The sequence below is a fragment of the Numenius arquata genome, chromosome 4, assembly GCF_964106895.1.
Source record: "Numenius arquata chromosome 4, bNumArq3.hap1.1, whole genome shotgun sequence".
In the NCBI taxonomy this organism is placed as follows: domain Eukaryota; kingdom Metazoa; phylum Chordata; class Aves; order Charadriiformes; family Scolopacidae; genus Numenius; species Numenius arquata.
The window spans coordinates 35681982-35704334 of NC_133579.1; the positions used below are offsets into that span (position 1 = coordinate 35681982).

Consider the following 22353-nt stretch of genomic DNA (forward strand, 5'->3'; position numbering starts at 1 on the left):
TCAACTTCTTTCTTTGAAGAACCATTTTTGGTAGTCTGAGTTGGTACATGGTCGTAATAATGGTGCTGGGTTACCATTGTGAGCATTTGACTGGGCTTGTACACACTTCTGGGTTTGTAGATGAAACAAAGTACCATCCTATAAAAGACAGAAATAATTTTTGCTTTTCGGGTCTTAAAAATTACAGGCATGTCACTGTGTTTTAAAAGTAATAGAAGACATTTATAATAAATAAATATCACACATATCCTTCTCATGGGTCTATCCAGTGAAGTTGAAATGCCTACCTTGAGGATCTCTGAAACTCTATCAAAAGACCCTACTTTTAAACTTAGATTAACATTGCTTTAGAGTGATTTGTGTCTTGACATTTAAGCCTGTAAAGGATGTGCTAACTTCATTCACTTCCATTGCCTTTTGTTACTGCACCAGACTACGGACAGAGAAAACCAAAGCCAAGTACAATCATTGCCCAAATTCACCAACTTATTGCACGTGTTGCAAGTAAAATGTAAATGTTGTTAGTTAAGTGTAGATGTTGGATATATTTTCAGAAAGAACAAAAAAATTCCCCTTTCTTCATAGGGCATATTTTTAGCGGAAAAGGAAAAAATAAGCGTGCTCCTTGCCTGCAGATGCACGTGGAGTTCGCTGGCTTTGCTGGAGGGCAGCACAGCTGCCTCAGAGGTGTAAGGTCAGACAGGACTCCACAGTCAGATTCCCTAAAGAACACGTTTTGAGGCCTCAGGCCCTCCTATTACGGGAGTCTTCAAGAACATTTCATCTCCAGTTCACATCGCTTGCTCCAATCTGGGATCGCTGTCAACTATGATAGCGAGCTGCAAAAAGGCAGCGTAGCCAGCTCTGGAGAACGGCCCTGCTCCGAGACCCCTCCTCTGGCCCAGGGGACACTCCCACACCTAACCACCTCCAAAGCCTCTGGTGGCTTCAAAAGAAAAATGCTAACACCCCGTTTCTGAGCATAACCCTGACTCCTTTGGAAGTCTGCTCCTTCCCTCATCAGGAGTATTGCACTAATTGCGCCTCAAGCCACAACCCCTGATGCGCAGCAGCGCATGCTTGCTCATGGGCTTGCTGACAGACTTAGCTACTGAATGACTTTCCTGTTTCCGTCATCAGAATTCAGCTTTTTGAGTGGACTAATCAATATCTGCCTCACTCATTTTTGACTCAGTGCCCATAAGAACTTAATTCTTGCCAGGCTGCTGGGAATGCTGTTCAAATCTTTGATTATGCTACATTTATAAGGACAGCTTTTCCAGCATCTGACACTGCTCTTCACAAAGCAAGAGAAATGTGGCACTGACACCTCACCCATCACTTGCCTTGAAAGGTGGGGACTGGTGATTTTGATTTAACGCAAAAGAGGAGGAGGAATCGGAGCAGAGCAGTACATTCAAAACGCACACAGGCACAAAGTGATCACAAGAAAGAAAGAAGATTTAAAATAATTCCTAAAGTTTCAGATGCTAAAAGTTAATGGTTGGGAGTGCAGTGGAAACAGATGTATTCCAAAACTATTGTATTTTCTCAATTATTCCCTGAAGTGACTGAGAGTTATTCAATATGTGTCATCTTAGGGATTACTGCATATGACCTTGAAAAAAAAATTTTTTAAGTCAGCATTAAGAATAAAACACCATTTATAAACTCAGCCTTTTAAATGGCTTGTTTTACTCAATAGTATCACTGTGAGCTTCAGTCTGGACAAGATTTAGTGCAGGGAGAGTAGTTTTCATATTTTTCTTTAGAATTCATTCTGCCCCCTATCACTGGTGGTAGTATCTAAGCATGAAATTTGTCAACTGTGGACCCTGTAGAGTTTAGATGCATTAAGCAGACACATTATGTAAATATACCATTTTGATATATTATGTGACCTTTTCCCTTAGCCAAATAATAACACTCCAGAACCTAACCAAGGCCATCATTTTTCATTCAATTTATTTTCTCTCAGGCATCCAGGAACTCCTTCAGAGATTAAAAACTACTAAACACAAGGTTTCCTAAGATCATGTTATGTTTATTAAATATACTCCATGCTTCTCAGTATTTCTCCCCTTTAGGAGTAGGCATTAAGGTTGAAAAAGACATGTGAAGATTTGCTAAGTCCCCACAGCCCATAAGATGTGTCCCGTGTAGGCGTAGGAGTAGAGCTGAAGGTATTTTTTGATGGTACATCAAATTACACAACTGCACATTACACTGGGAGCTCAGGGAGCACTTCTGCTGCTTACGGGGAGGGTCACAAGAGATGGTTTGCAGAAGAGAAGGGGCAGCTGCTCAAAAGCAGAGAAGAGCGAAAAGTAACAGTGGTATGTGAAGTATCAGGGATATATGGTGATATAAATGCTGGGAAATAAAAGAAGTCAATGAAAGGAGAGCAGAAGTATGCCAGCCATGAGCTTGGATGGGGAGGGGGTATACGGAAGCACCTCAGTTCTCATGAGAAGACAGTAGGAGTGAGATGCGAGAGAGAACTGAGCAGCCCACAGAAAGCGCTAGATGTGGACAGGGCAAAGAGACACCTCTGCCAACCTCCTCAACTCCTTTGAGGTTAAGAAGGGCGCTTCTCTTCCTCTCATCTTCCTATTCTTTATGATTGGGCATACTCTTCACCTGAACACTGCTGCTACCCTGGTTCTATGTTCAGATATTAAAAGCCAAAATAGCATATTTGTCCCAGAGATCTATGCTGATGTTGTGGCCTGCATGATGTGTAGGCAGTTAAGATAAAAAGAAAAAACCTCAACAATTCTTCTTCCACACACTCCCACAAAAAGCAAGCCCAAACCCAAGCATGCACACTTACCTCTCTGAAAACAAACTTCTGATTTTCAGGAATACTGTGGACATTTTCTTGACACAAGTGCATTGTCAAGTAATCGGTCCCTGAATCGACTGCTACACAGCTTTCTGGCTGTCGAGTGTTGTAACGTATCTCATTACGGGATGTGTACTCGAAAAACTACAAACCCAAGAGAAGAAACAAAGGACAACAGTCATTTCATATGTACACGAAAAAATACTTATAAGGAGGATATACTAAGATACTATAATTAAGTTCACATATTAAAGTTGCTATTGTGGAGAGAAACCCTGCCAAAAATATTCAAGGAGCCTTAACTGCTGCTGTTTGCCTACTATTTTACAGAAAATCAATCTCACCACAGCACTGCTTTACTCTGGTAGCGCTTCAAATGTATGAAATACTGAATAAAAGCCCTGGAAAACAGACATTCCAGAATTAAAGAACTTATAAAATTTGACTGCAATATTCTACTTTCACATTCTAGATCACCCTTAAAAACAGGATGGAAACCAGCTTACAGCCTGACATTATGCCGTCTGAATTCAGTTGTCATAAAACAGTGTTACTTTTAATTAAGGAGTTGTTCACTGCATAGTTCAAATGCTGTTGGTCAAGGTTCATTTCCAGTTACAAAGTACTCAGGATGCATGGTGATGAGCATTTTATTATATAACATTTTAAGGTATTATTTGGAGCAAATCAGCTACAGCTGCTTTTAAACATGAACAGAACTTCATTAGAGACAATTTACTGGCTTTGCTTGTTGTACAAGGTTTTACAGAGGTGTTCTGAAAAACATGGCTGAAGACTTCCTTAAAATTTTTATATTTGTCATGGACACTTGCCAAATTTTGGGCCTCATTAAAGAGTGGCAGAGATTGAGAGCTGTTTGTATTTAGCATGCTTGTAAATAATTTAGATTACTATAGTGCACGGATATGTGTTTAGATCTGATTTAGATTATACTCAGTAGGGTAGAGGAAAGTTTTATACACATCAGAAGATTGCTTGTTACAAATAGTATAGCTGCATTAGTGGAAAGCAATAAAAGCATCAGGGAGAGAAGGAATCCTCCTTTGTTTTGTTTCACCCCTGAAGAAAGAGACTCTACAGCTTTGTGAAGGGGGTTGTAGCAATTCAGAAACGTTGTATATACTTGAACTTACCACAAACCCATCCTAACAACCACCAAGGCTAATTAACCTGGAATTAAACTGGAAATGGACTTTTAATGTAAACAGGACCATGTGATTACAAAGTCTGCAGTCATTCATTTCCAGGTCTAAGAGCTCTGATCTAGACTACGCTGTTGGTAGTTGTTTCAGGAAATCTCCTTTGCCCCTCCTTTTATCACAATCAGGAATTTCTCTGCTGAGGCAGCTGTCACAGCTGTACACAGACCAATGCTGTCCACTCCCTCAGCTTGTGGAGCTCCATGGCTTTTCTTTGGGCAGTGATGTAAGTGACACACCCCCCCCACCTCCCAGAACTAACCTGTTCACCATCATTCATTTGAGATGCCGCAAAGGGAAATACATCTTTTGGGAAGGCAACTTCAACTTTGAAGTTTATCTGCTGACATAGCACCCAGGAGACTCTGATTTCCCCTTGAAACCTATTACACAATCACAGAACGCAATAGGGTTGGAAGGGACCTCTGGAGATCATCTAGTCCAAACCCCCTGCCAAAGCAGGTCCACCTAGAGCAGGTTGCACAGGAACGTGTCCAGGTGGGTTTTGAATGTCTCCAGAGACGGAGACTCCACCACCTCTCTGGGCACCCTGTTCCAGTGCTCTGCCACTCTCAAAGTGAAGAAGAGAAGGCTGAGGGGAGACCTTGTCAATGATTATAAGTATCTAAAGGGTGGGTTGAAGGAGGAGGGAGCCAGACTCTTTTCAGTGGTTACCAGTGAGAGGACGAGGGGCAACGGGCACAAGCTGGAACATAGGAGGTTCCACTCAAATCTGAGAAGAAACTTCTCTACGGTGAGGGTGACAGAGCCCTGGAACAGGCTGCCCAGGGAGGTTGTGGAGTCCCCTTCTTTGAAGATTTTCAAGACCCGCCTGGATGCAGTCCTGAGTAACATGCTCTAACATGCTCTGGGCAACCCTGCTTCAGCAGGGGAGTTGGACTAGATGATGTTTATGGTCCCTTCCAACTCTAAAAATTCAGTGAAATTCAGTGAAGTTCCTCCTCATGTTTAGATGGAACTTCTTATGTTCAAGTTTGTGCCCATTACCTCTTGTCCTGTCACTGGGCACCACTGAAGAAACTGGCCCCATCCTCTTGACAACCACCCTAAGTATTTATAGGCATTGATCAGATCCCCCCTCAGTCTTCTCCAGACTAAAAAGACCCAAGTCCCTCAGCCTTTCCTCGTAAGAACGATGTTCTAGTCCCCTAGTCATCTTCATAGCCCTATTGCTAGGACCTGTTCCTATGATGTAGGCTGCACTGCCTTTACAACATTTGTGTTATGCCAGAAATGTCTCATCATCAACAGAAGTCAAATATGGTAATATTGGGCCAATTTTTTTTTATGATTATTATTATTTTTTAACTTCAACTATTCCCTGGCCTCCAGGCCTTAGTTCCCAGGTTCAGTATCTGGGCACTCATTTTAAGGTTATGAATCATGAATAAAGAAAAAGCTTCACTCCTGCTCGTTTCTGTCTGGATGGACACTTGTTTTACAGATGCCACTTTTACAAGGCCACATTCAGAGCCTTGCTCATTAGTGGATTTATAAGATATAATAACTCTTTTCAGCAGTTTGTATCAGTGTCAGTGAAAGCCTGCAAGCTGCTGATTGTATCAGATGCATCGACAGTAGACAGCTACAGGGTCAGAGTGGTCCTTACTACTGACATCTTTTCTGAATGGCATCTCAAGGACTCGCACTAGATTTTGGAGTAGAAGAGCAGTAAAATGGTTAATTTATTGCTAAGTATTAGCAATCAAGCACTCCTCCCTCCTTGCCCAATGAACATTATACAATTCTTTACCCTATACTGCTTCAAATAGAATAAATACTTCAGGCTACAGGCTTTTTCAAGCTCTGGTAATACATGAGATAAACAGAATCACAGAATGGTTAGAGTTGGAAGGCACCTTAAAGATCATCGAGTTCCAACCCCCCTGCCATGGGCAGGGACACCTCCACTAGACCAGGTTGCTCAAAGCCCCATCCAGCCTGGCCTTAAACACTTCCAGGGATGAGGCATCCACAACTTCTCTGGGCTCCCTGTTCCAGTGCTTTACCACCCTCACAGTAAAGAATTTCTTTCTAGTATCTAATCTAAATCTCCCCTCTTTCAGTTTAGAACTATTACCTCTCATCCTATCGCTACACTCTAATCTCTTCCTCCTCAAAAGAAGTGTTTTTTAGTGCCCTTTCCTTGCCCCATGGGTTCTGTGGGCAGAAAGGAAGTATTTTCAAACTGATCCATGGCCCAGTAACCAGTAGCCTTACTGCATTTCCTTCCTTCAGAGAGCCAGTAGATTCCCTTAAGTGCTACTGGGGAAACTTGATGAGGCCTTTTATCCAGTGCCTATCCCTTCTTGGGCAATCTACAGCATATGCCCCAGCTGCATCAGTGCTCTGTGGTACTAGGGACGGAGGCAGATTTTGGCTACCTCTCCAGACCCCAAAACACACTCTCATCCCTCTCTGTGCCTGGCTACTGCTCTTCTGTATCCAGGATTAAGTTTGCACTTGATGGGTAGAAACAGCAAAGATGTTATGGGGTCTGATACCCCTTTCACAGAAAATCCAAGGGCTTTTCTAAGCTCTTTGTTTGCCTCTCCCTATTTGCCTCAAATCTATCAGCTGCAAATGGGAATACTGGTGTCAGACAAAGCAGGCTGCTCAGTGGTTTCCCATCTTCTTACCACATCAGGTTGGCTTCTTGCCATCATGCGTTGGTGTCCTCTGTGCTGTTTCTTAGCCATAACGAGAAGGGAAATGGGCTTTATTGGTGCTGAATTTCAAAACCTTTCATTCTTATCTACTGGGGCAGACGCTTCCACAAAACAGCAGCAGCCTGAGGTGCAAGCACCAAGCAGCCAGTGTTTTGCGTATTTTCTGCGTCTCTTCTATATACACTCAGCTCCTATCACCACAGTCATATCCTCACCTTCTTGCTACAACGAACATGCTAATTTTAAACAACTCACAGTTACTTTCTTACTACTTACACAAAAGCAACTCAATAGGATGAAAGGGAACCCTCTCACTTAGACCATGGATTCAAGGAAAAATAGCAACAATTTACCAGAGATCTGTTTTCTGAGAGTGGTTTTACTTACTGAGACATAAAATGGGAGCAGGTGCTGGACTTTATAAATAATCAAGAGCACAGAGCTCTCTCCTCTTGGCACAGTGCACACAGATATTCAGAGGTCACTTTAAGTGGAGAATTGCTTCCAGTGAAAAGAGCTTTTGCAGTTGTCCCCTACATAAACAGCCACCTGCCACTAGCATATCATGCCAGAGGATGGGTGTACTGGAATGTAAGACACACACGGCTGACCAAGTTAACCTTCATTAATGTTAAATCCTATCAAGATGTTTTTGGAGAATAACTTTACTGAGCTGCACTCTAGAGAATAAACTTCATTCCTTTATACCATGAGACAGTGTGAATGTGCAGCAGGGAGTATTATTTGAGGAAGAAAATTATGAATGGCAGAACAAACTCTGCAACTGGAGAGAGACGAGAAGGAGAAGGCTAGAGGATTAAAAATGGGAGCTAACCAGGAAAGAAGGCGGCATGTGAAAAGGAGCAAACCATGACCTAGTGTAGGTAGTAACTGGTGGGAGGAATACGTGAGGGGAGAAACAGTGCAAGGGCGTTAGAGAAAGACTGGGAGCCAGCCAGCATGGAAATGAAAGTATTAAATAGCATGGAGTGGAGAAACTGGAGCTGGCTGTGATGTGTCATGTGGTGTGGGGCAGGGGACTGGAGTGAAGCTTTGTAATGAGAGTTTGCTGCTAAAGCTGTATATTGGTACTAAGTAGAGTGATGAGAGCAGACCAGGGGAGAGCAGGCAGAAGAGCTTGGGATTAGGATGGCAGATTCCCCTCCAAGGACCAAACAGAGGTTAAGGGCTGCCTGTTGTCACCAAATGTCTGTGAAACTCTGTGGTGAAATGCATTGCTCTCTTTAGTGTTGCGTTGCTACAACTAGAGGATGACCAACCTTGTCACCATCAGTTCCATCAGCTGACAGCAGTCGATGTATGTGTGGAAGATTTTACTCTTTCAGTCCTGCCACTGTCACCTGCCAACTGAGCTATGGAATTCACACCACCAGCTGCAGCCTGCTACCTTTTAAGAACGACTATCAAAAGAGCGTTGGGACAGGAAGAAAATGGAGAGAAATGTCCTGCTGGTAGGCTTCACAGCTACTTGCGAGCCAGAAAAAGGAGGTGCAAATTCAACAATCCTGACTTTCATTTCCCATCTCACCTGTGTTTCTATGTTTTGTCTTATTTTTGCCTCCCTCTGTTCTCCTCACCGCAGCTCTTCCTGCTGTCCAGTCTTTCTCTTGCAATTACTACCTGTCACCCCTACTCATGCCCCCATTTGCAAACTGGTAACTCTGCTCCCACATTCAGTCCCCCTGCCCCTTTCCACTACAGAGGTCTCCAGTGATCCTGCTTGTTTCACGCTCCCTCCCCGTAGCTCCTAATAACTCCTTCCTCTATCACACATGCCCTACCTCTGTCCTAAACTTCTGCCCTCTGTCACCTTGGCCACCTTTCCCTGGCTTCTGTCAGCCCTCCCATGCCTTGTGCCCATTTTACTAGTATTGTTTCGGCCCTTTACTGGGTTTGGCCTTCCCTCTTCAGGCTCTGCAGTTCTCTTGTGTCATCTTATATTTTCTTCTACTTTTTACTGTTGCGGTCAGGGAGTTTCTCCATTTCTCCTTGCTCCTGCTGCCCGGATGCCAGCAGAGGGAGCACTAATTGCACAACTCCGAGCGCATCGCTGCTCTCAGTCTGGTGCCTGCTATGGAAGGTACACGGATGCATCGCACCATCAGCAGAGACGTAAGTGCATTAATATCCAGTGATCTGATATCTTTGCAGTAAACTCAGTTAATCTTTTAGTGCTAGCTAAACAAAAGATAACTTTAAAAATGTCACCCCTTAACAACTATTTTCCTATGAATTATATTTCTCTTTTGCTTTCACCTTTTGCCCTATGTCTGACCTCAAGAGATGTCAAAATTAAAAGCACCTAGTGCAAGAATCAAAATTAGATGTAAGATCAGCTGTGGCAACACATTGTCTAAGCCCTACTGCAATGCTTTTTACCATACATTTTACATTACAGCCATAGTGTTAGTCAAAATGAAAATAAAACATGAATCTTACCTGATTTTGTCCCATGCCATGACAGGGGTACAGTATGACCCTTTGTTCAGTTATCTTATGTTCATTTGAAGGGTTATAATCAAAACAGAAGTTTTCCATTCCTCTATTCTTCAGCTAATCGAAACAAAAGAATATTTTGAAGTGTTAATCTGAAGTAAGGAAGATATGCTGTAATCACTTTACACCCATCCTGCTTTACTGGGAGGTGTATACCCCAGAGCTGGTTCAAACTAATTGGAATAGATCAAATAGATCCAATGGCAACATTTCTTTCAGAATAATGAGAAATAAAACTGTAGGGACTGTCTTGACTTCGGGCACTGAAGCAGCCAGACACAATGGCTTCCCCTAGGAATGACACCGTGTTCCACTGTATTTGCAAATGAAGCAGGTAGGAACTATAAAAAGCCGTGTTGAAACCCAACAAGCCAGCAACTCATGCAAAACAAAAGTCTGGCATGTCTTTAACTTCCTCTCCCCCTCCCCCCCCATCAATTTTCTTATGAAAAGAAGCCTACATACTTTTCTCAGTTTGACAAATGGGAGATGTTAGAAGGATTTGTTCTCAAAAGGACTCCAGAACCCTCTTGAGGTTGAACAAGCAGAGAGAAATCACGAAAGGGGGTAAGATATATCTTTGGAAAGAGACACTAGGTGTGATATTAAACATTCATTACTAGTGTTGCTGATCTCTGACACAACTGGTACATAACTTCTAGATTAAATTTTAAAACATTACGCTACCTGATTTTAAAAGCATCAGGCTAACTAACAGGGACTTGCATTTAAGTATTCCGGGGGCAAAAATAACTGAAAATAAGTTAAACAATGCCATAACAATTACTGAGTTGTAGTGTTAGCCACTTAACCAAATTTTAAATTACACAGAGCAAAATAGGCTTTGTAAACACAGGTTCAAGCTGAATGCCCCTGTTACTGAGCGTAATTATATCACAGACAAAAAGAATAAGCAGAGTAAATCTCAGAAGAGTTGCTTCAGCAAGGTGTAATTTCACTGCTCTTCCCTGGTCGTGATAATTGTATCCTCAGTTCTCAAATGCAGAGAATGAACGGACCCGAAGGGATTGCAGAAGGCTAAAACCAACCGAACAAGACAAACCCCACAGGACCCAAACCCACCACAGAGCAAACCACGCAAGTTGGAAAATTAAATATTTGTATTCTACATGTATTTTGCTTTCCCATCTTCTACTTTTTATTGCTGCCCAACATCTTTCCACTGCTTTGTGCCCACTCCTGCTGAAAGACAGCCAAGCTTTCGGCATGCCTGGGCTGCTGGCCCAAGGCAACAGCAATGCACTGGCGGGTTGGGAAGGACCACCGAGAAACCACAGCTTGGGGCCCCTTGCAGGGCTGCTGGGGCTGCGAGGCTCTCCTGTCGAAGCCAAATCTACAAATGTAGGACATAAGCCCTACCCTTACAGGCTTTGCCTCTTAATTTCTCTCTGAACATATTTCCACTGTTTTTTGGCATTTGGTGTCAGTCTTCACTACGGGACAAACTAATATCTGAATTTGGTGTATGATAAAAATTCATCCTTAGTTTTAGTGTCCAAGTTTACTAGAAGCGAAAGAAATCCCTGGGCACCCTTTCTACAGACAGGTTTGATGGGAACACACTAGACCACTGCACCCCTCCCTGAGCTGTCAAAAGAAGACATTTTGTTTACCTTCATAACACCAGGCAAGAATTACACTTACAAAAACAGGAAAGAAAAGTGTCTTTTACAGATGATTTTTTAACACTACCATGGAACTAACTGAACCAAACAATACGCTTCTCATGTTTTCACATTCTACGTCAAGAAATGTGAAATTAAAGTCATAACCACTTAAAAGGAGTAATTGTAACTCTAAAAATATAGATCAGTTTTGGCTGTTGTCAGTGACTGTCCTCAGGATCAGGGGGTCTCTCATTAGTATGTTTGACAACGTATGACTTTGCCTAACCGTCTCCTGACTCCATGGGAAGATAAAGGTAGCAAAGCACTTATCAGTGGTGCCCTTACAGGCAACCCAACGCCTTCGCTACTGCTCTGAGCATGCGCCCTTCACTGTCAGCCCCCGGCATGTGCTCCAGCACGTGCTCCCTTTTGTGGCCTGGAATTTTAAATACCCTACTTTAAAATGCTGTGCACCACCAGAACTACTGTAACTCTCCCAGACATGTTATGCAATGCCCAAATACAGCCAACAAAACAAAAGCTGTGTAAAAGATTACTAACTTAAGCTTCATTTCAGATGGTTTAAAACTGAGCCTGTACTCCCAGGATGCTACCACTTACGTTCTCCCATTTTTCTTTTTCATGCATAAATGCTTCTGATACATGCACACATATTCCTAAACATACACGGTCCATATTTCAACCTGGTTCTTTAGTTTGTTTTATCAGACATCAGTAGATGTTCTTTTATACCCACATTTCATCAAGAAGCCTAATAGATGTTCAAGACCTAATCTGTGGGAATAGTGCATACTAAACTGTTAAATGACCTGATCTGAAATAACAAAGATTTGAAAATAATCAGATTTGAAAATCTGATTGCAGCACCATTTATGGGGGAAAAAAAAAAAATATATATAAAAAAATAAGGCCTCTGTTCCAAGGCAGAAATAAGTATGAATTTGTGAAAGTAATAAATGAGAATACAGTTTAAGTTCCTTTTACGTGCAACAGCTCTATCAAAACAGCAATCATCCATTCATTTCTGAAGCTTTGTTCCCATATCCACCATAAACAAGTCATGCAAAAAGAACAAAATTTTCTCCGTGACTTACCTTAATTCTTTTGCAGAATGCTGCATTAGAGAAATAGAAGCAAGAAAAATGTTGATCACCTTGCCATTAAAATACACAGTTCAGCTATAAAAAGTTCTGCCCATGCAGGATTACTGACGGCGCCTCTACGCTTGCCTCCTATTGAAGTGTTGCAGGTGTACCCTACTGTGCCGTTTAGTTACCACTGTTTAGAGGCTGTGACAGGTAATAAACAGCAACTACTGAGATATTTGCCTCAGACCTCTACCCCTTACTTCATGTAGAAATTTACATCTGTTATTTCTTAACATCTGGACATTCGCATGTAGCGATGCAATACAGATGGCATTCTGCAAATAATTCTTTGATTATTATTCTTTTTTAAGATAAAATCCATTTCATATAACTGTAAGCACAGCATCAACAAATTTTTGACATTAAAACTTCATTACATTAGTTGGTAAATACAGCCAGTGGAGCACAGCCAACCTTTCTCTTCATCCACAAAATAGATCAGAATCCTCTTTATTCCGCCACAGCGGCATTGGTGCTGATGCATTAGTGGTATGGGCAGATGATACTGTGGGACACAGCAAGATATGAATTTGTAGCAAGCCAAGGGCTTCAAGGTACTGACCAGGTGTAAGCTTTTACCTCAAAGGTAATCTGAGCAGTCATGGGGAACAATTTTACTGAATGTACACTATTTTTCTATCAGCCTTTTCTTTTTGGGGGAGGTAGGAGAAGTAAATGGTGGGGGGGGAGAGTAAATATTCTCAGATTTCTGTTAACTCATTAAGTGCAATGCTGAAACGGGTATGCAACATCCATGACTAAGATCCTTTGAAGGAATTGATGATGAGACACTGCTGTTGGAATTCAGCTATTTACTCCAGCAAGTCCAGGTCTCTCTGGGAGGCTCAAGAACATACAAGCACATGTCTCAAGTGATGGTGTGTTCACTTGAGATTAATATTAAACACTTGAATCTGTCCAACTTTCTTTTAAAAAGTCTGTCTCAAGCTTTCAGAAGCTGTACAACCAACAGAGTGGTCAATATTTTCCTACGAAGAGCACCAGATCTCCAGGTCTAGTCAGCTATAACCTTGGGTACCAATTCAATCTCAAGTGGCAGCTCCACAAATTGTATGATAATGCAGTTTTAGAGATATACCCTAGAGGAGGCTGTTTTGGAGCCTAATACCGCTGAGAACCTATAACACCATGCAATAGTCTTTGATTACAAAACTTAAGCCACATAGCTAAGATCTCTTCTTCTGTAAGCCTGTCCATATATATCTTGTGTTATTTAGATAATTTACAAAATGGTCTTTTTCATGTCACAGCAAAACAAAATTCTTCACAGTTTTAAAGGCTTAAAATATTTTTTCCCTTTTTTTTTTTTAAGGTTACATCTGGTCTAAATGAAAAGAAAATTATGACTAAGCATTTGGAAATTCATTGAAGACAAGATGGTCTTGGATGAAAAGGTGAAAAGAAGCTGCCAATAGAAAAATTCAAGTTTTTGGTCTGCCAACTGATTTAGTCAGTCGAAGATGCCTTTAAGGATAGGTAGAGAACAGTGCCATTGGCTAGATAGTCACAATAGACACCTGTCAGTTTAGTTGCTTCAATAACTAATTGCACAATGCAGCAATGTCACAGTGCCAATATTAAACATGCAAGATGGCTCAAAGTCCTCCCTAGTGGTGCCCACACAATCCCTCTCCTGGGCAGCTAAGATTTGTAAGCAGGCCTTGTCTGGGCTATTGAGGTGGGCAATCTGCACAGCACACAGACCTTCAGGTCTTTTTAAGATTTCCCACCCGCTGCAGCACAAGTACAGCACACACTTTGCTGGTAAGTGCACACTCAGGGATGGCCAAATCAGATGCTATGTCAGAGAGACATCAGTGCACTACACAAGAAACTAAAAGGGATTATCAGCCTTTCCAGAAACACTGACATCTTATTATCTTAACCCACTAAGTGCCTATCAGCTTCATTCCCACAAAAAATAAAAAAATAAATAAAAAAAATAAATCAAAGTCAAAACATTTAGTTCATGTCCCAAAGTTGCAAAGCTGCATGGAGCCCAGGGACCAGAAACACATTACTTGCACAGCTGCCCGAGACACTGTATGGCTTAAAAATGGCAGCTGCTTCAGCCAAGCAAGGAAACAGAATCATACAACCAATGAATTGTTTTGACTGGAAGGGACATTTAAGGACCATTGAGTCCAACTCCCCTACCACAGGCAGTGACATCTTCCATTAGATCAGGTTGCTCAAAGCCCCATCCAACGTGAGCTTGAACATCTGTTCCAGGGCCTCACCATCCTCATCATAAAAGCCCCTCTTCCTTAGACCATGTCTATGCCCCTACCCTGGTAGCTGGGGTGCCCTGAGAAGAAATTCAATGCATGCACATACAGAGCTCTAGGAGCTTTTAGTTCACCTTGCTTTAATACACCACCGCACAAAACAGCACTGGGACCTCAGATGGGAACATTAACCTCTCTAAATTTTCTTTGCTCTTTCATTAAAATAGCAAATAGGGACTTACAATGTGCTTCTACAAAGATGCTGTGCAAAAAAGGGAGTAGCCCTTGAAGTTGCAGCAATTTAGTTTTTTTCAGTTGTCCATGCAGTTATCTTTCTACCTAATGCTGCTATCTCATCCAAAATTTCATCTCATAATGGCCTCTGTAGCCTGAATGTTTGAATTTTTACATTTTGAACTTCACTCCACTGTTCCAGTATTGGAACTTCTATGGAGAAAATCTGACTTATGTTAAAAAAAAAATAATTTATGAATGAGAGCACTTGTAATATTGATAATGCCCCTTCTCAAAGTATAATTTTGTTCAGAGTACTGAGTGAAATCAGCATTGTGGCATTCCAGGTTTATTTATGCTATATGATTTTGGTATAAAGTGTATTAATTTTATTAGTAAGGAGATGTATTTCCCTCATTTCTAGGTCTCAGGCAGTTTGTAAGAATGCAAGCATAGCTCAGGCAAAAATATTTAAAATTCTGTATGTTTACATAAAGTTTTCGGCAGCTAACCTTTTAGACCAAGCATAGTACAGACAGTAAAAATCTACCTATGTATCAGGACAAAAAAAAATTAGCACAAGTGTCTAATTGTCAGTGCATGAGTACTCAATAATTCATGCATTTATTTCAAGAACATCTGGTTGACCTACAGGTAATCTTAGAAAGATTCTTGAATTTCAGTGTAAAGATTTTCAAGGGAGGGAGAAATCCCCATATCCTTTTGCAATCTCTTTGAACAATTAAATAACCTCACACTAAGCCGAGCTGTTAACAAGACCAACACTTTTAAACACAGTATTTTTGTGAACCAGAAAAGCACTACATGGCTAAGGCAGGAGCAAAGAACACGATCAATGATTCATTGAAGTTAGCAGATGGGACTCAGTATCCACAAATCAGTTGAATCAGTAGGTGTCATTTTTGCACTGTCACTTTCTTAGACTATAAGTGTACTTTAATCACATTTTAAATTCTTCCTGCCAAAAAAAATGGTGTATTCTTATTATGCTCACAACTAGATGACAGCATTTAAGAATTTTTTTTAGAGAAATATATAAAGCACACCTAAATTATACTGTAGATACCTCAAGCAGCTCCAAACAAGAATTATTATTTCTAGGTATTGTCAACACCTTTCCTGAGGATGACACGTGCAGTTAAATTGTGAAAGAAACTGCACAAATACGCTCCCCCAGGAGGTTGAAGTACTATCACAGCCACCAGCGTAGGCTTTCTTCTGGAGGGTGAAGGATGGAGGTGGAGGGGAGAATAAAGTTACTGAAATGCTCCTGGAAGGTATGTCTTATAATATCTTATTGCTTCAACTGTCTCTGACCTTGTCAGTTAGTGATCCAGCACAAAACAACAAAAAACGAACGGATGTTGTACCAGGGTCTGTTCAAGGGACTGGATAAGGGTAGATATTACGTCTCATGCCAGTGATGACACAGACCTTTCAACTCAAGTGCAAGTTCCAAGGCAAATGGAGGGGGGCAGCTGCTCTCTCAAAGGCTCCTGAGGGCTTTGCTGCCAACTGTCACGCTCCCTGTGGGAGCTCCTACAGCTCCCCATGGGAAATGCAGCTCCCTATGGCAAACCATATCGTTTCCCCAGTAGGATCTTTTTTCATCCATCAGGTAACAAAGCTCTTAGGGAAGACTGCGGGGAGACTTGGTTCCTGTCTGCTTTGTACGCCCACGGCGATCGGGATTTTTCCTTCACTGAAGGAGATCCAGCAGAGGCTGAGTAACGAAGCGCAGATGGCAGCAAGGCAAGACGGCTGCAATAGGGGCTGGATGCGATGCAGCAGCGCGGGAACGCAGCTTGGCTAGATCTGCAGAGTGACCGAGTTACCAGCAAAAGTACTTCTAAGTCAGTGTGGCACTGGTTATCAGGGAGGCATTTCATACATCTTTGCCTGGCAGAAAGGTGCGGTCTTGTCTTCCTAATAAGACACACAGCAGATATCTGCTGATTTTTCAGAGGAAGCAGGTATTTGCTGCATCATCTCTGCCTTTATCCCTTCCAAACGAGATTACAGTAATGTGATATACACGTGGAGCTACAGTTTATATTTATTTGTAAGCTGCAAATAGCACAGAAAGTTGTCGACTCTTAACAATGAAGAGGATTCTGATCGTGAACCAGTGAAAATATTTTATGAACCTGTGCTTGTCTAAAGTGACCTCCAGATGAAAAATTAACATATTGGTTTTGACATACAGAATCCTGTATGATCTGGGAGCACATAGCACCAGCTCTTTTTCCCATCATCAGAGTGTCATAGTTTTCATCAGATAAAATGTGCACATACATGTTTCAAAGCACACCCTTTCTATTTTCAAGTTAACAACTGAAAACTAAAACACTTCGGTGGTCTCTTTTTTTGCTATGCAATGTTTCAAGAAATAAAAACCCATCATCCTTCACTGTCTTTAACACTCCCAAGATGTCAGTTGGAAGGTGTAATTCATGGCAACATTACCTGTTCTCCTACCCTCTCACAGAACTCCTTCATAAACAGCATCCCCTATAATAAAGATTCTGATAGAAACCACATTTTAAAGCCTACCAATTCTAACCGAATTCTACCAAAATCCCAAGCTGATTTTGGCATAAAAATACCTTCATACTGAGTTAGTAGGAGAGCTCAGAGAACCGCAATGAGGCCTCTTCTTAGCAGCCACATACCATTCCAAAGAAGCCTGGTCTGTCCTCGGGTACATGAAGCTCTGGGTACACATTCTCCAAGAACCATTTGAAGTCCTTACATTTCAGCTTCTCTCGAAGGAGCCTCCTTTCTGTTACATCTCCATATGGTTCCTGAAAGAAAAAAAAAGAAAAAAAAAAAAGAAAAAAACTATTACAAACAAAACCCCAAACACAACAGATGCTCTCTTTTAAATTATCTGTATACGTTATTAGGAACCATATGCTAAAGAGATGAGTAGGACTTTTAGCCAGGAAAAATCCTCATGTTTGGGTGCTGGATTTGATTTCATCATCCTTACATTTGTTAAATGTTGACAAAAAAGAATTGGAACAGTGCACATAAAACTTGAAAATATTCTAGGAAACAGTTTGTCTGAGAAAACTCCCTAAATCCGCGAGCAAGGAAGTCCTTGAATACAGATTGCTGGGAACTGAGAAGGTGTATTGGAAAATAAAACTTCCTTTAGCTGGATAATTGAAAATCTCAAAAGCAGTGAATGAATCTTGAGAATTTTAAATTATTCCACCATCCATTTGCAAATTACCTTTACAGACAGTTTTACACTTAACTGATGAAATTTCTAAAATCTGCTAATGTTTCCTTTTAACTTCATAGTTTTAGGGGGTTGGGAGTACGAAATCTTAAATCTCCAGAGACAAGCTTTCATTGTAGACTTTTCCCTGTCTACAGACTGGAGCAGAGTTCACATCTTTTCATGCCTGTCTTCAAAAAATCTCTTTATATTGACCAGGGACTTCAGACAGCCAGGCACGAGCTACCATTTGCAGTCCCCAGATTTTTACAGGTCACTTGACACACTCTTTCATCAAACCGCAAATACATTTGCATTTCTCAAAGCTGTGGAAATATCACTGAAAACACAAAGCAGATGTAAAATAGAGGCAGAGATGCCTGCTTGAATAAACAAACAGCATGACATATTAGCTCCGAGGTCTGAACATTAATCTTGAAGCAAAACTTTATGGAAGCAAATTCTGCAGCCATAGCATCCATCATTTTTCCATTATGCTACGGAACTGAACGTTTGGGTTAGATGAAGTAAAAGAGGCTGAATTCAACTGAGGTGCACAGAGTATTACGGAAACCAGAGTGCACTGGCGGCAGCTTTGATACATGCGAAAAAACCCACACGAGTCTCAGCTTACATCCACTGTCTCACAATAAGTATCGGAAGTTTGGCCCATTGGCTAACACATAAATATCCTCTAAAGTTGAAGTTCTGTCACCACAGACATCAGCTGCCCAGAACTTTACAAGAGAAACTGTCAGCATTTGTTGTTGTTTTCTCTTTGCATATGACAAGCAGAATCAGCATTGCCTGTGAGCTCCCATCTTTGGATACACAAACCCCACATTTCTCTCGAAGTTGGACTCCAATAATAAAACCTAATTGGCTTTTACGATGTTAAAGTAAAACAATTATGACAAATGCGTAGACTATAATAAACTAATTACCCAGTTTAATCCAAAGGAACATGAGATGGAAGCTAACCAAATTCAGCTTCCCCAGTGTCCTCCAACATATCTTTTAAAAGCATAATGGTTTCAGGAGCACTTTTTTCCCCTGGCATGTCTATTGGGGCAGGCCACTCAAAATGCGTGGGGAGATCCCTGTGGCCCTGCCTGGTCCCTAAGCCTTGGCCTGGTGCAGCCAGAGGTGGGTGCCCAGGAGCCCACCAGAGGGCAGTTCCCCCCATGCACAAAATCACAAAGCCATCACTCAGAAAACCTTCCTTGCAAAGGGAGATTAAGCACCTCCAGAAACAAGTAACAGCAGAGAGTGATTTCTTTTTGGCCTGGATTTTGGACTTGGTGCCAGAGGTTCATGTAAGTCATTTCTAGACATTGGGAGGACATTTCAGTGTTACTGTCTTCCAGCCTACACAATGAATATATCCAAGCTATGAATTCGCACACTGCTTTACTGTTCTGACCTACTCAATTTTCACAGTATTCTTCTCCTGAAAAATTTTGGAAACAAATGATCTTCTATTTCCTTCCTCATAGAAAATAAAAATATTAACAATAAAAAAACCCACCCCAAACCAGAACTGATACTTCAAACACTTTATTAGGAACATTTTCACCTGAGTTCCCAGGACTTATTTTAATTAATTTAATCTTTGCAATATTGATTTTGGTTTGGTTTGGTTTTAATCAAATGCTGTGTAGCTGTAAATCAAACAGAAAAATCCATTTTGTCTTACATCAGTCCAAAACTTTACAATTATCACAAGACAGGTAATTTTGCTAAAGATTATCACCATGCAGTTCACTTAAAAATCTACTGTCCATTGAATCCTGTTGATTAGCATTTGTTAATTGTGTGTCTCTTCTGTAATTCTTTATTGATAGAATCCTGTATCATCCGTTTCATAGAAGCATAAATTTCAGACTAAACAGCTCCTCCTTAGTTGGGTCACCTTACTTAACTTTATTCTTTCATTTATTCATTCATTCATTTAATACTGACATAACTGTGGCCTTCTTCAGGTCTCACAGAATTTCTGATTTTTTCCAAGGAATTAAAAATTAACTATATATGCAATTATTCTATGTTTTGGAAAAAAAGTTTCAGAAGAAGTAAGAAATAAACATAAAAAGCACTTCATGTTAAATATTAGCTAAATTAATAGTTATTTCATTGAAAATAAATTCTATTGAAATTCCAAGAACAATGGACTTGAACTCACCAGGCGAGCGTGTGGGTTTCGGTGATAATAAACCTCTTTGTAGTCATCCATCCACACTTCAGCTGCACGCACGCTATTTGCCAACGCTTTGGACCGTGAGTACGGAGCTTGTCTGGGGAAAATGTGACCTACATGTGAGCATGGGTGGATCTCAAGACTTCCTCCACACTGCCATATCTGAACAAAGAATTGACATTGTGCATCTTTAATTTGAATCTTAGCAAGCACAATACAGTAACAATAAATCTTTGCAAGGATAATATCTTCTCAAGAACATCACAGCATACTATAAGCAGCACATAAAATAATTGTGTGTCTCACTTGATGAGATTAAATGACATCCTTGTGAACTTAGAGCAAATAATTGGGAGCAACAAGGAGATAACCCCATCTCTGGTTTTATGTGGTGTACAATTATCCCTTTCTTAGCTTTACCTTCTCTGAAGGCATAATAAAAAATGGTCCACAATATTTCTGCAGGTCCAACTGTGGCCTGCAATTCAAATTATATAAGGATTATTAACAAAACAGCCTGTTTCTAGTCTGAATTAGCCATATGAATAGCCTCCCCAAAGAAACCGATGACTGATTTCTTGCCAGAAACTTACTCTTGTATTCTGCAAGAAAGCTGACTTGACAAACCATGTAAGTTCATCGTATTACTGGAGAGCAGTAAGTTGTGCTTCCATTTCTATATTCACCATTTCAGAAGAGAGGTATGGGGGCCTGGTCATAAATTATAACTAACCTTTTTCATTGGAAAGCTGGGAAAAGAACCCAAGACCCAATGCATGAAAAGAAAAAGCAAAGTAATTCTGTAACTGACTGACCCATGGTGGTCCAGCCAAGATTAGTGAAACAGCCTCTCCTATCTAAAGCAATATTCCTGCTTGCTGTCAAGGAAAGTACTTGAACCTGAATGTGGAATTGGCAGAACTCACTCTGCCCTCATCTTCATGCCTCTGGCTCTCCAAGTCGGGAAATACATGGCCCTGGAGATAAAGCCCATAAATGACCACCAAGGAGGGACACTAGACTCAGGACTCTGCAAATTTTTGTAATTATTCTCATCTCCTTTGAAAACTGTGGACTTCTGACAGCTCACCCACACAGCCACTGACTCCAAGTGTGATGTAATGAAAGGAAAGCATGGCTATTTTCCATTTAACACTAGGTTCAATGTGGCAGACAACCTGCTTCTGACAGCTGCCTGAAACATGGTTTCTGAAATTGTGAGATGAGAGGAATGGCAGGACACGTTGCTGCATTTGAACAGACTTGAGGAAATCATCAATAGCTCTGATAGACCTTCTGTAGATTTTTTTTTGAGAACTGGCACTCCAGTGAGCTAATTCTCCTCATGTATTGAACCGTGCGTAGAGGGCGGCTCACCTTTCCTTTGTAAGAGGAGGACAAGGGAAATTAGTTGAGACATGTTTAAGGGGTAGAGAGGTTTGCTCCCTGACAAACTTCTTGTACAGCACATACATTTTAATTACATGTTATTCAAATTAACACAGCAGGACTGAAAGCTATGAGGCAGAAAACCATACCAATTACAACAGATCAGTGACGGGACTTTTTCCATCTCTCTCCCTGGGACTTTTAGGGATCTAGAAAGTCACTACTGATGAAGGCTTTCAGCATACCCAAGATGGATGTTGTCTTCAAACTGCTAATTTTAAGTTGCTTATGATTTCCTCTCAAATTTCTTAATTTAGTAATCAATGAATGTTGTCTCTGTTGATTTGGGTTTGGATAATGACATCAGATCTTCACATGTGACACAATACTGTGCTTAATAACAAAACTGTAAGCACTCTAATACATATGTTTACTTTTAAAACAAACGGTTTCCTTAAAGGTATAGATAATTCATTATTCTTCTATAGGCAGCACCGGATAATCTTTACTTCCTGGATTTAAAATTTTCATTTCTTGCTTTTCAGGAGAGGTTTCTTTTTTCTTTTTTGTTGCTTTTTGGGGAAGCAGCATGTTTGTCACATGAACAGAAAGATGATTAAAGGAATTCCACAACAGCTGATTTTTCAATAATTAAAATACTGCATTTCTCTAAAAGATAACTGTAGGTTGCTAAGCAATGCTCATAAACTTCCGCTTCCTTTATTAAAACAGTTCAAAACTACTTGTCTTCCTCTGTTATGAAAAAATTAAGTATATTTCAGCTAAACAATGCCTCAAAATATATATATGTTTTAAAATGGAAAACACATTTCAACCTCAATATAAAATCAGGTACAAATGAAGAGCAAGGAAAAGAGAGAGAAAGCAAGGAATTCACTAGAGAAACCAAAGTTGACTACGAAATGCTAACCCAAGTGACTCTGGAGAACTTTCTCCCCTAAAACTAG

General features: G+C 40.8%; 1 protein-coding gene across 1 annotated transcript in view; it reads right to left on the reverse strand.

The window, feature by feature from the left end:
* Window positions 1-22353, reverse strand: part of GALNT12 (polypeptide N-acetylgalactosaminyltransferase 12) — a 48217-nt gene continuing 25864 nt past the window's right edge. The window contains exons 6-10 of the mRNA XM_074146507.1: window positions 19982-20158; window positions 17246-17377; window positions 9216-9329; window positions 2834-2989; window positions 1-138 (exon numbers count right to left, since the gene is read on the reverse strand). Of these exons, the coding sequence (XP_074002608.1) occupies window positions 1-138; window positions 2834-2989; window positions 9216-9329; window positions 17246-17377; window positions 19982-20158 (717 nt within the window). The remainder of the gene's footprint in view (window positions 139-2833; window positions 2990-9215; window positions 9330-17245; window positions 17378-19981; window positions 20159-22353) is intronic.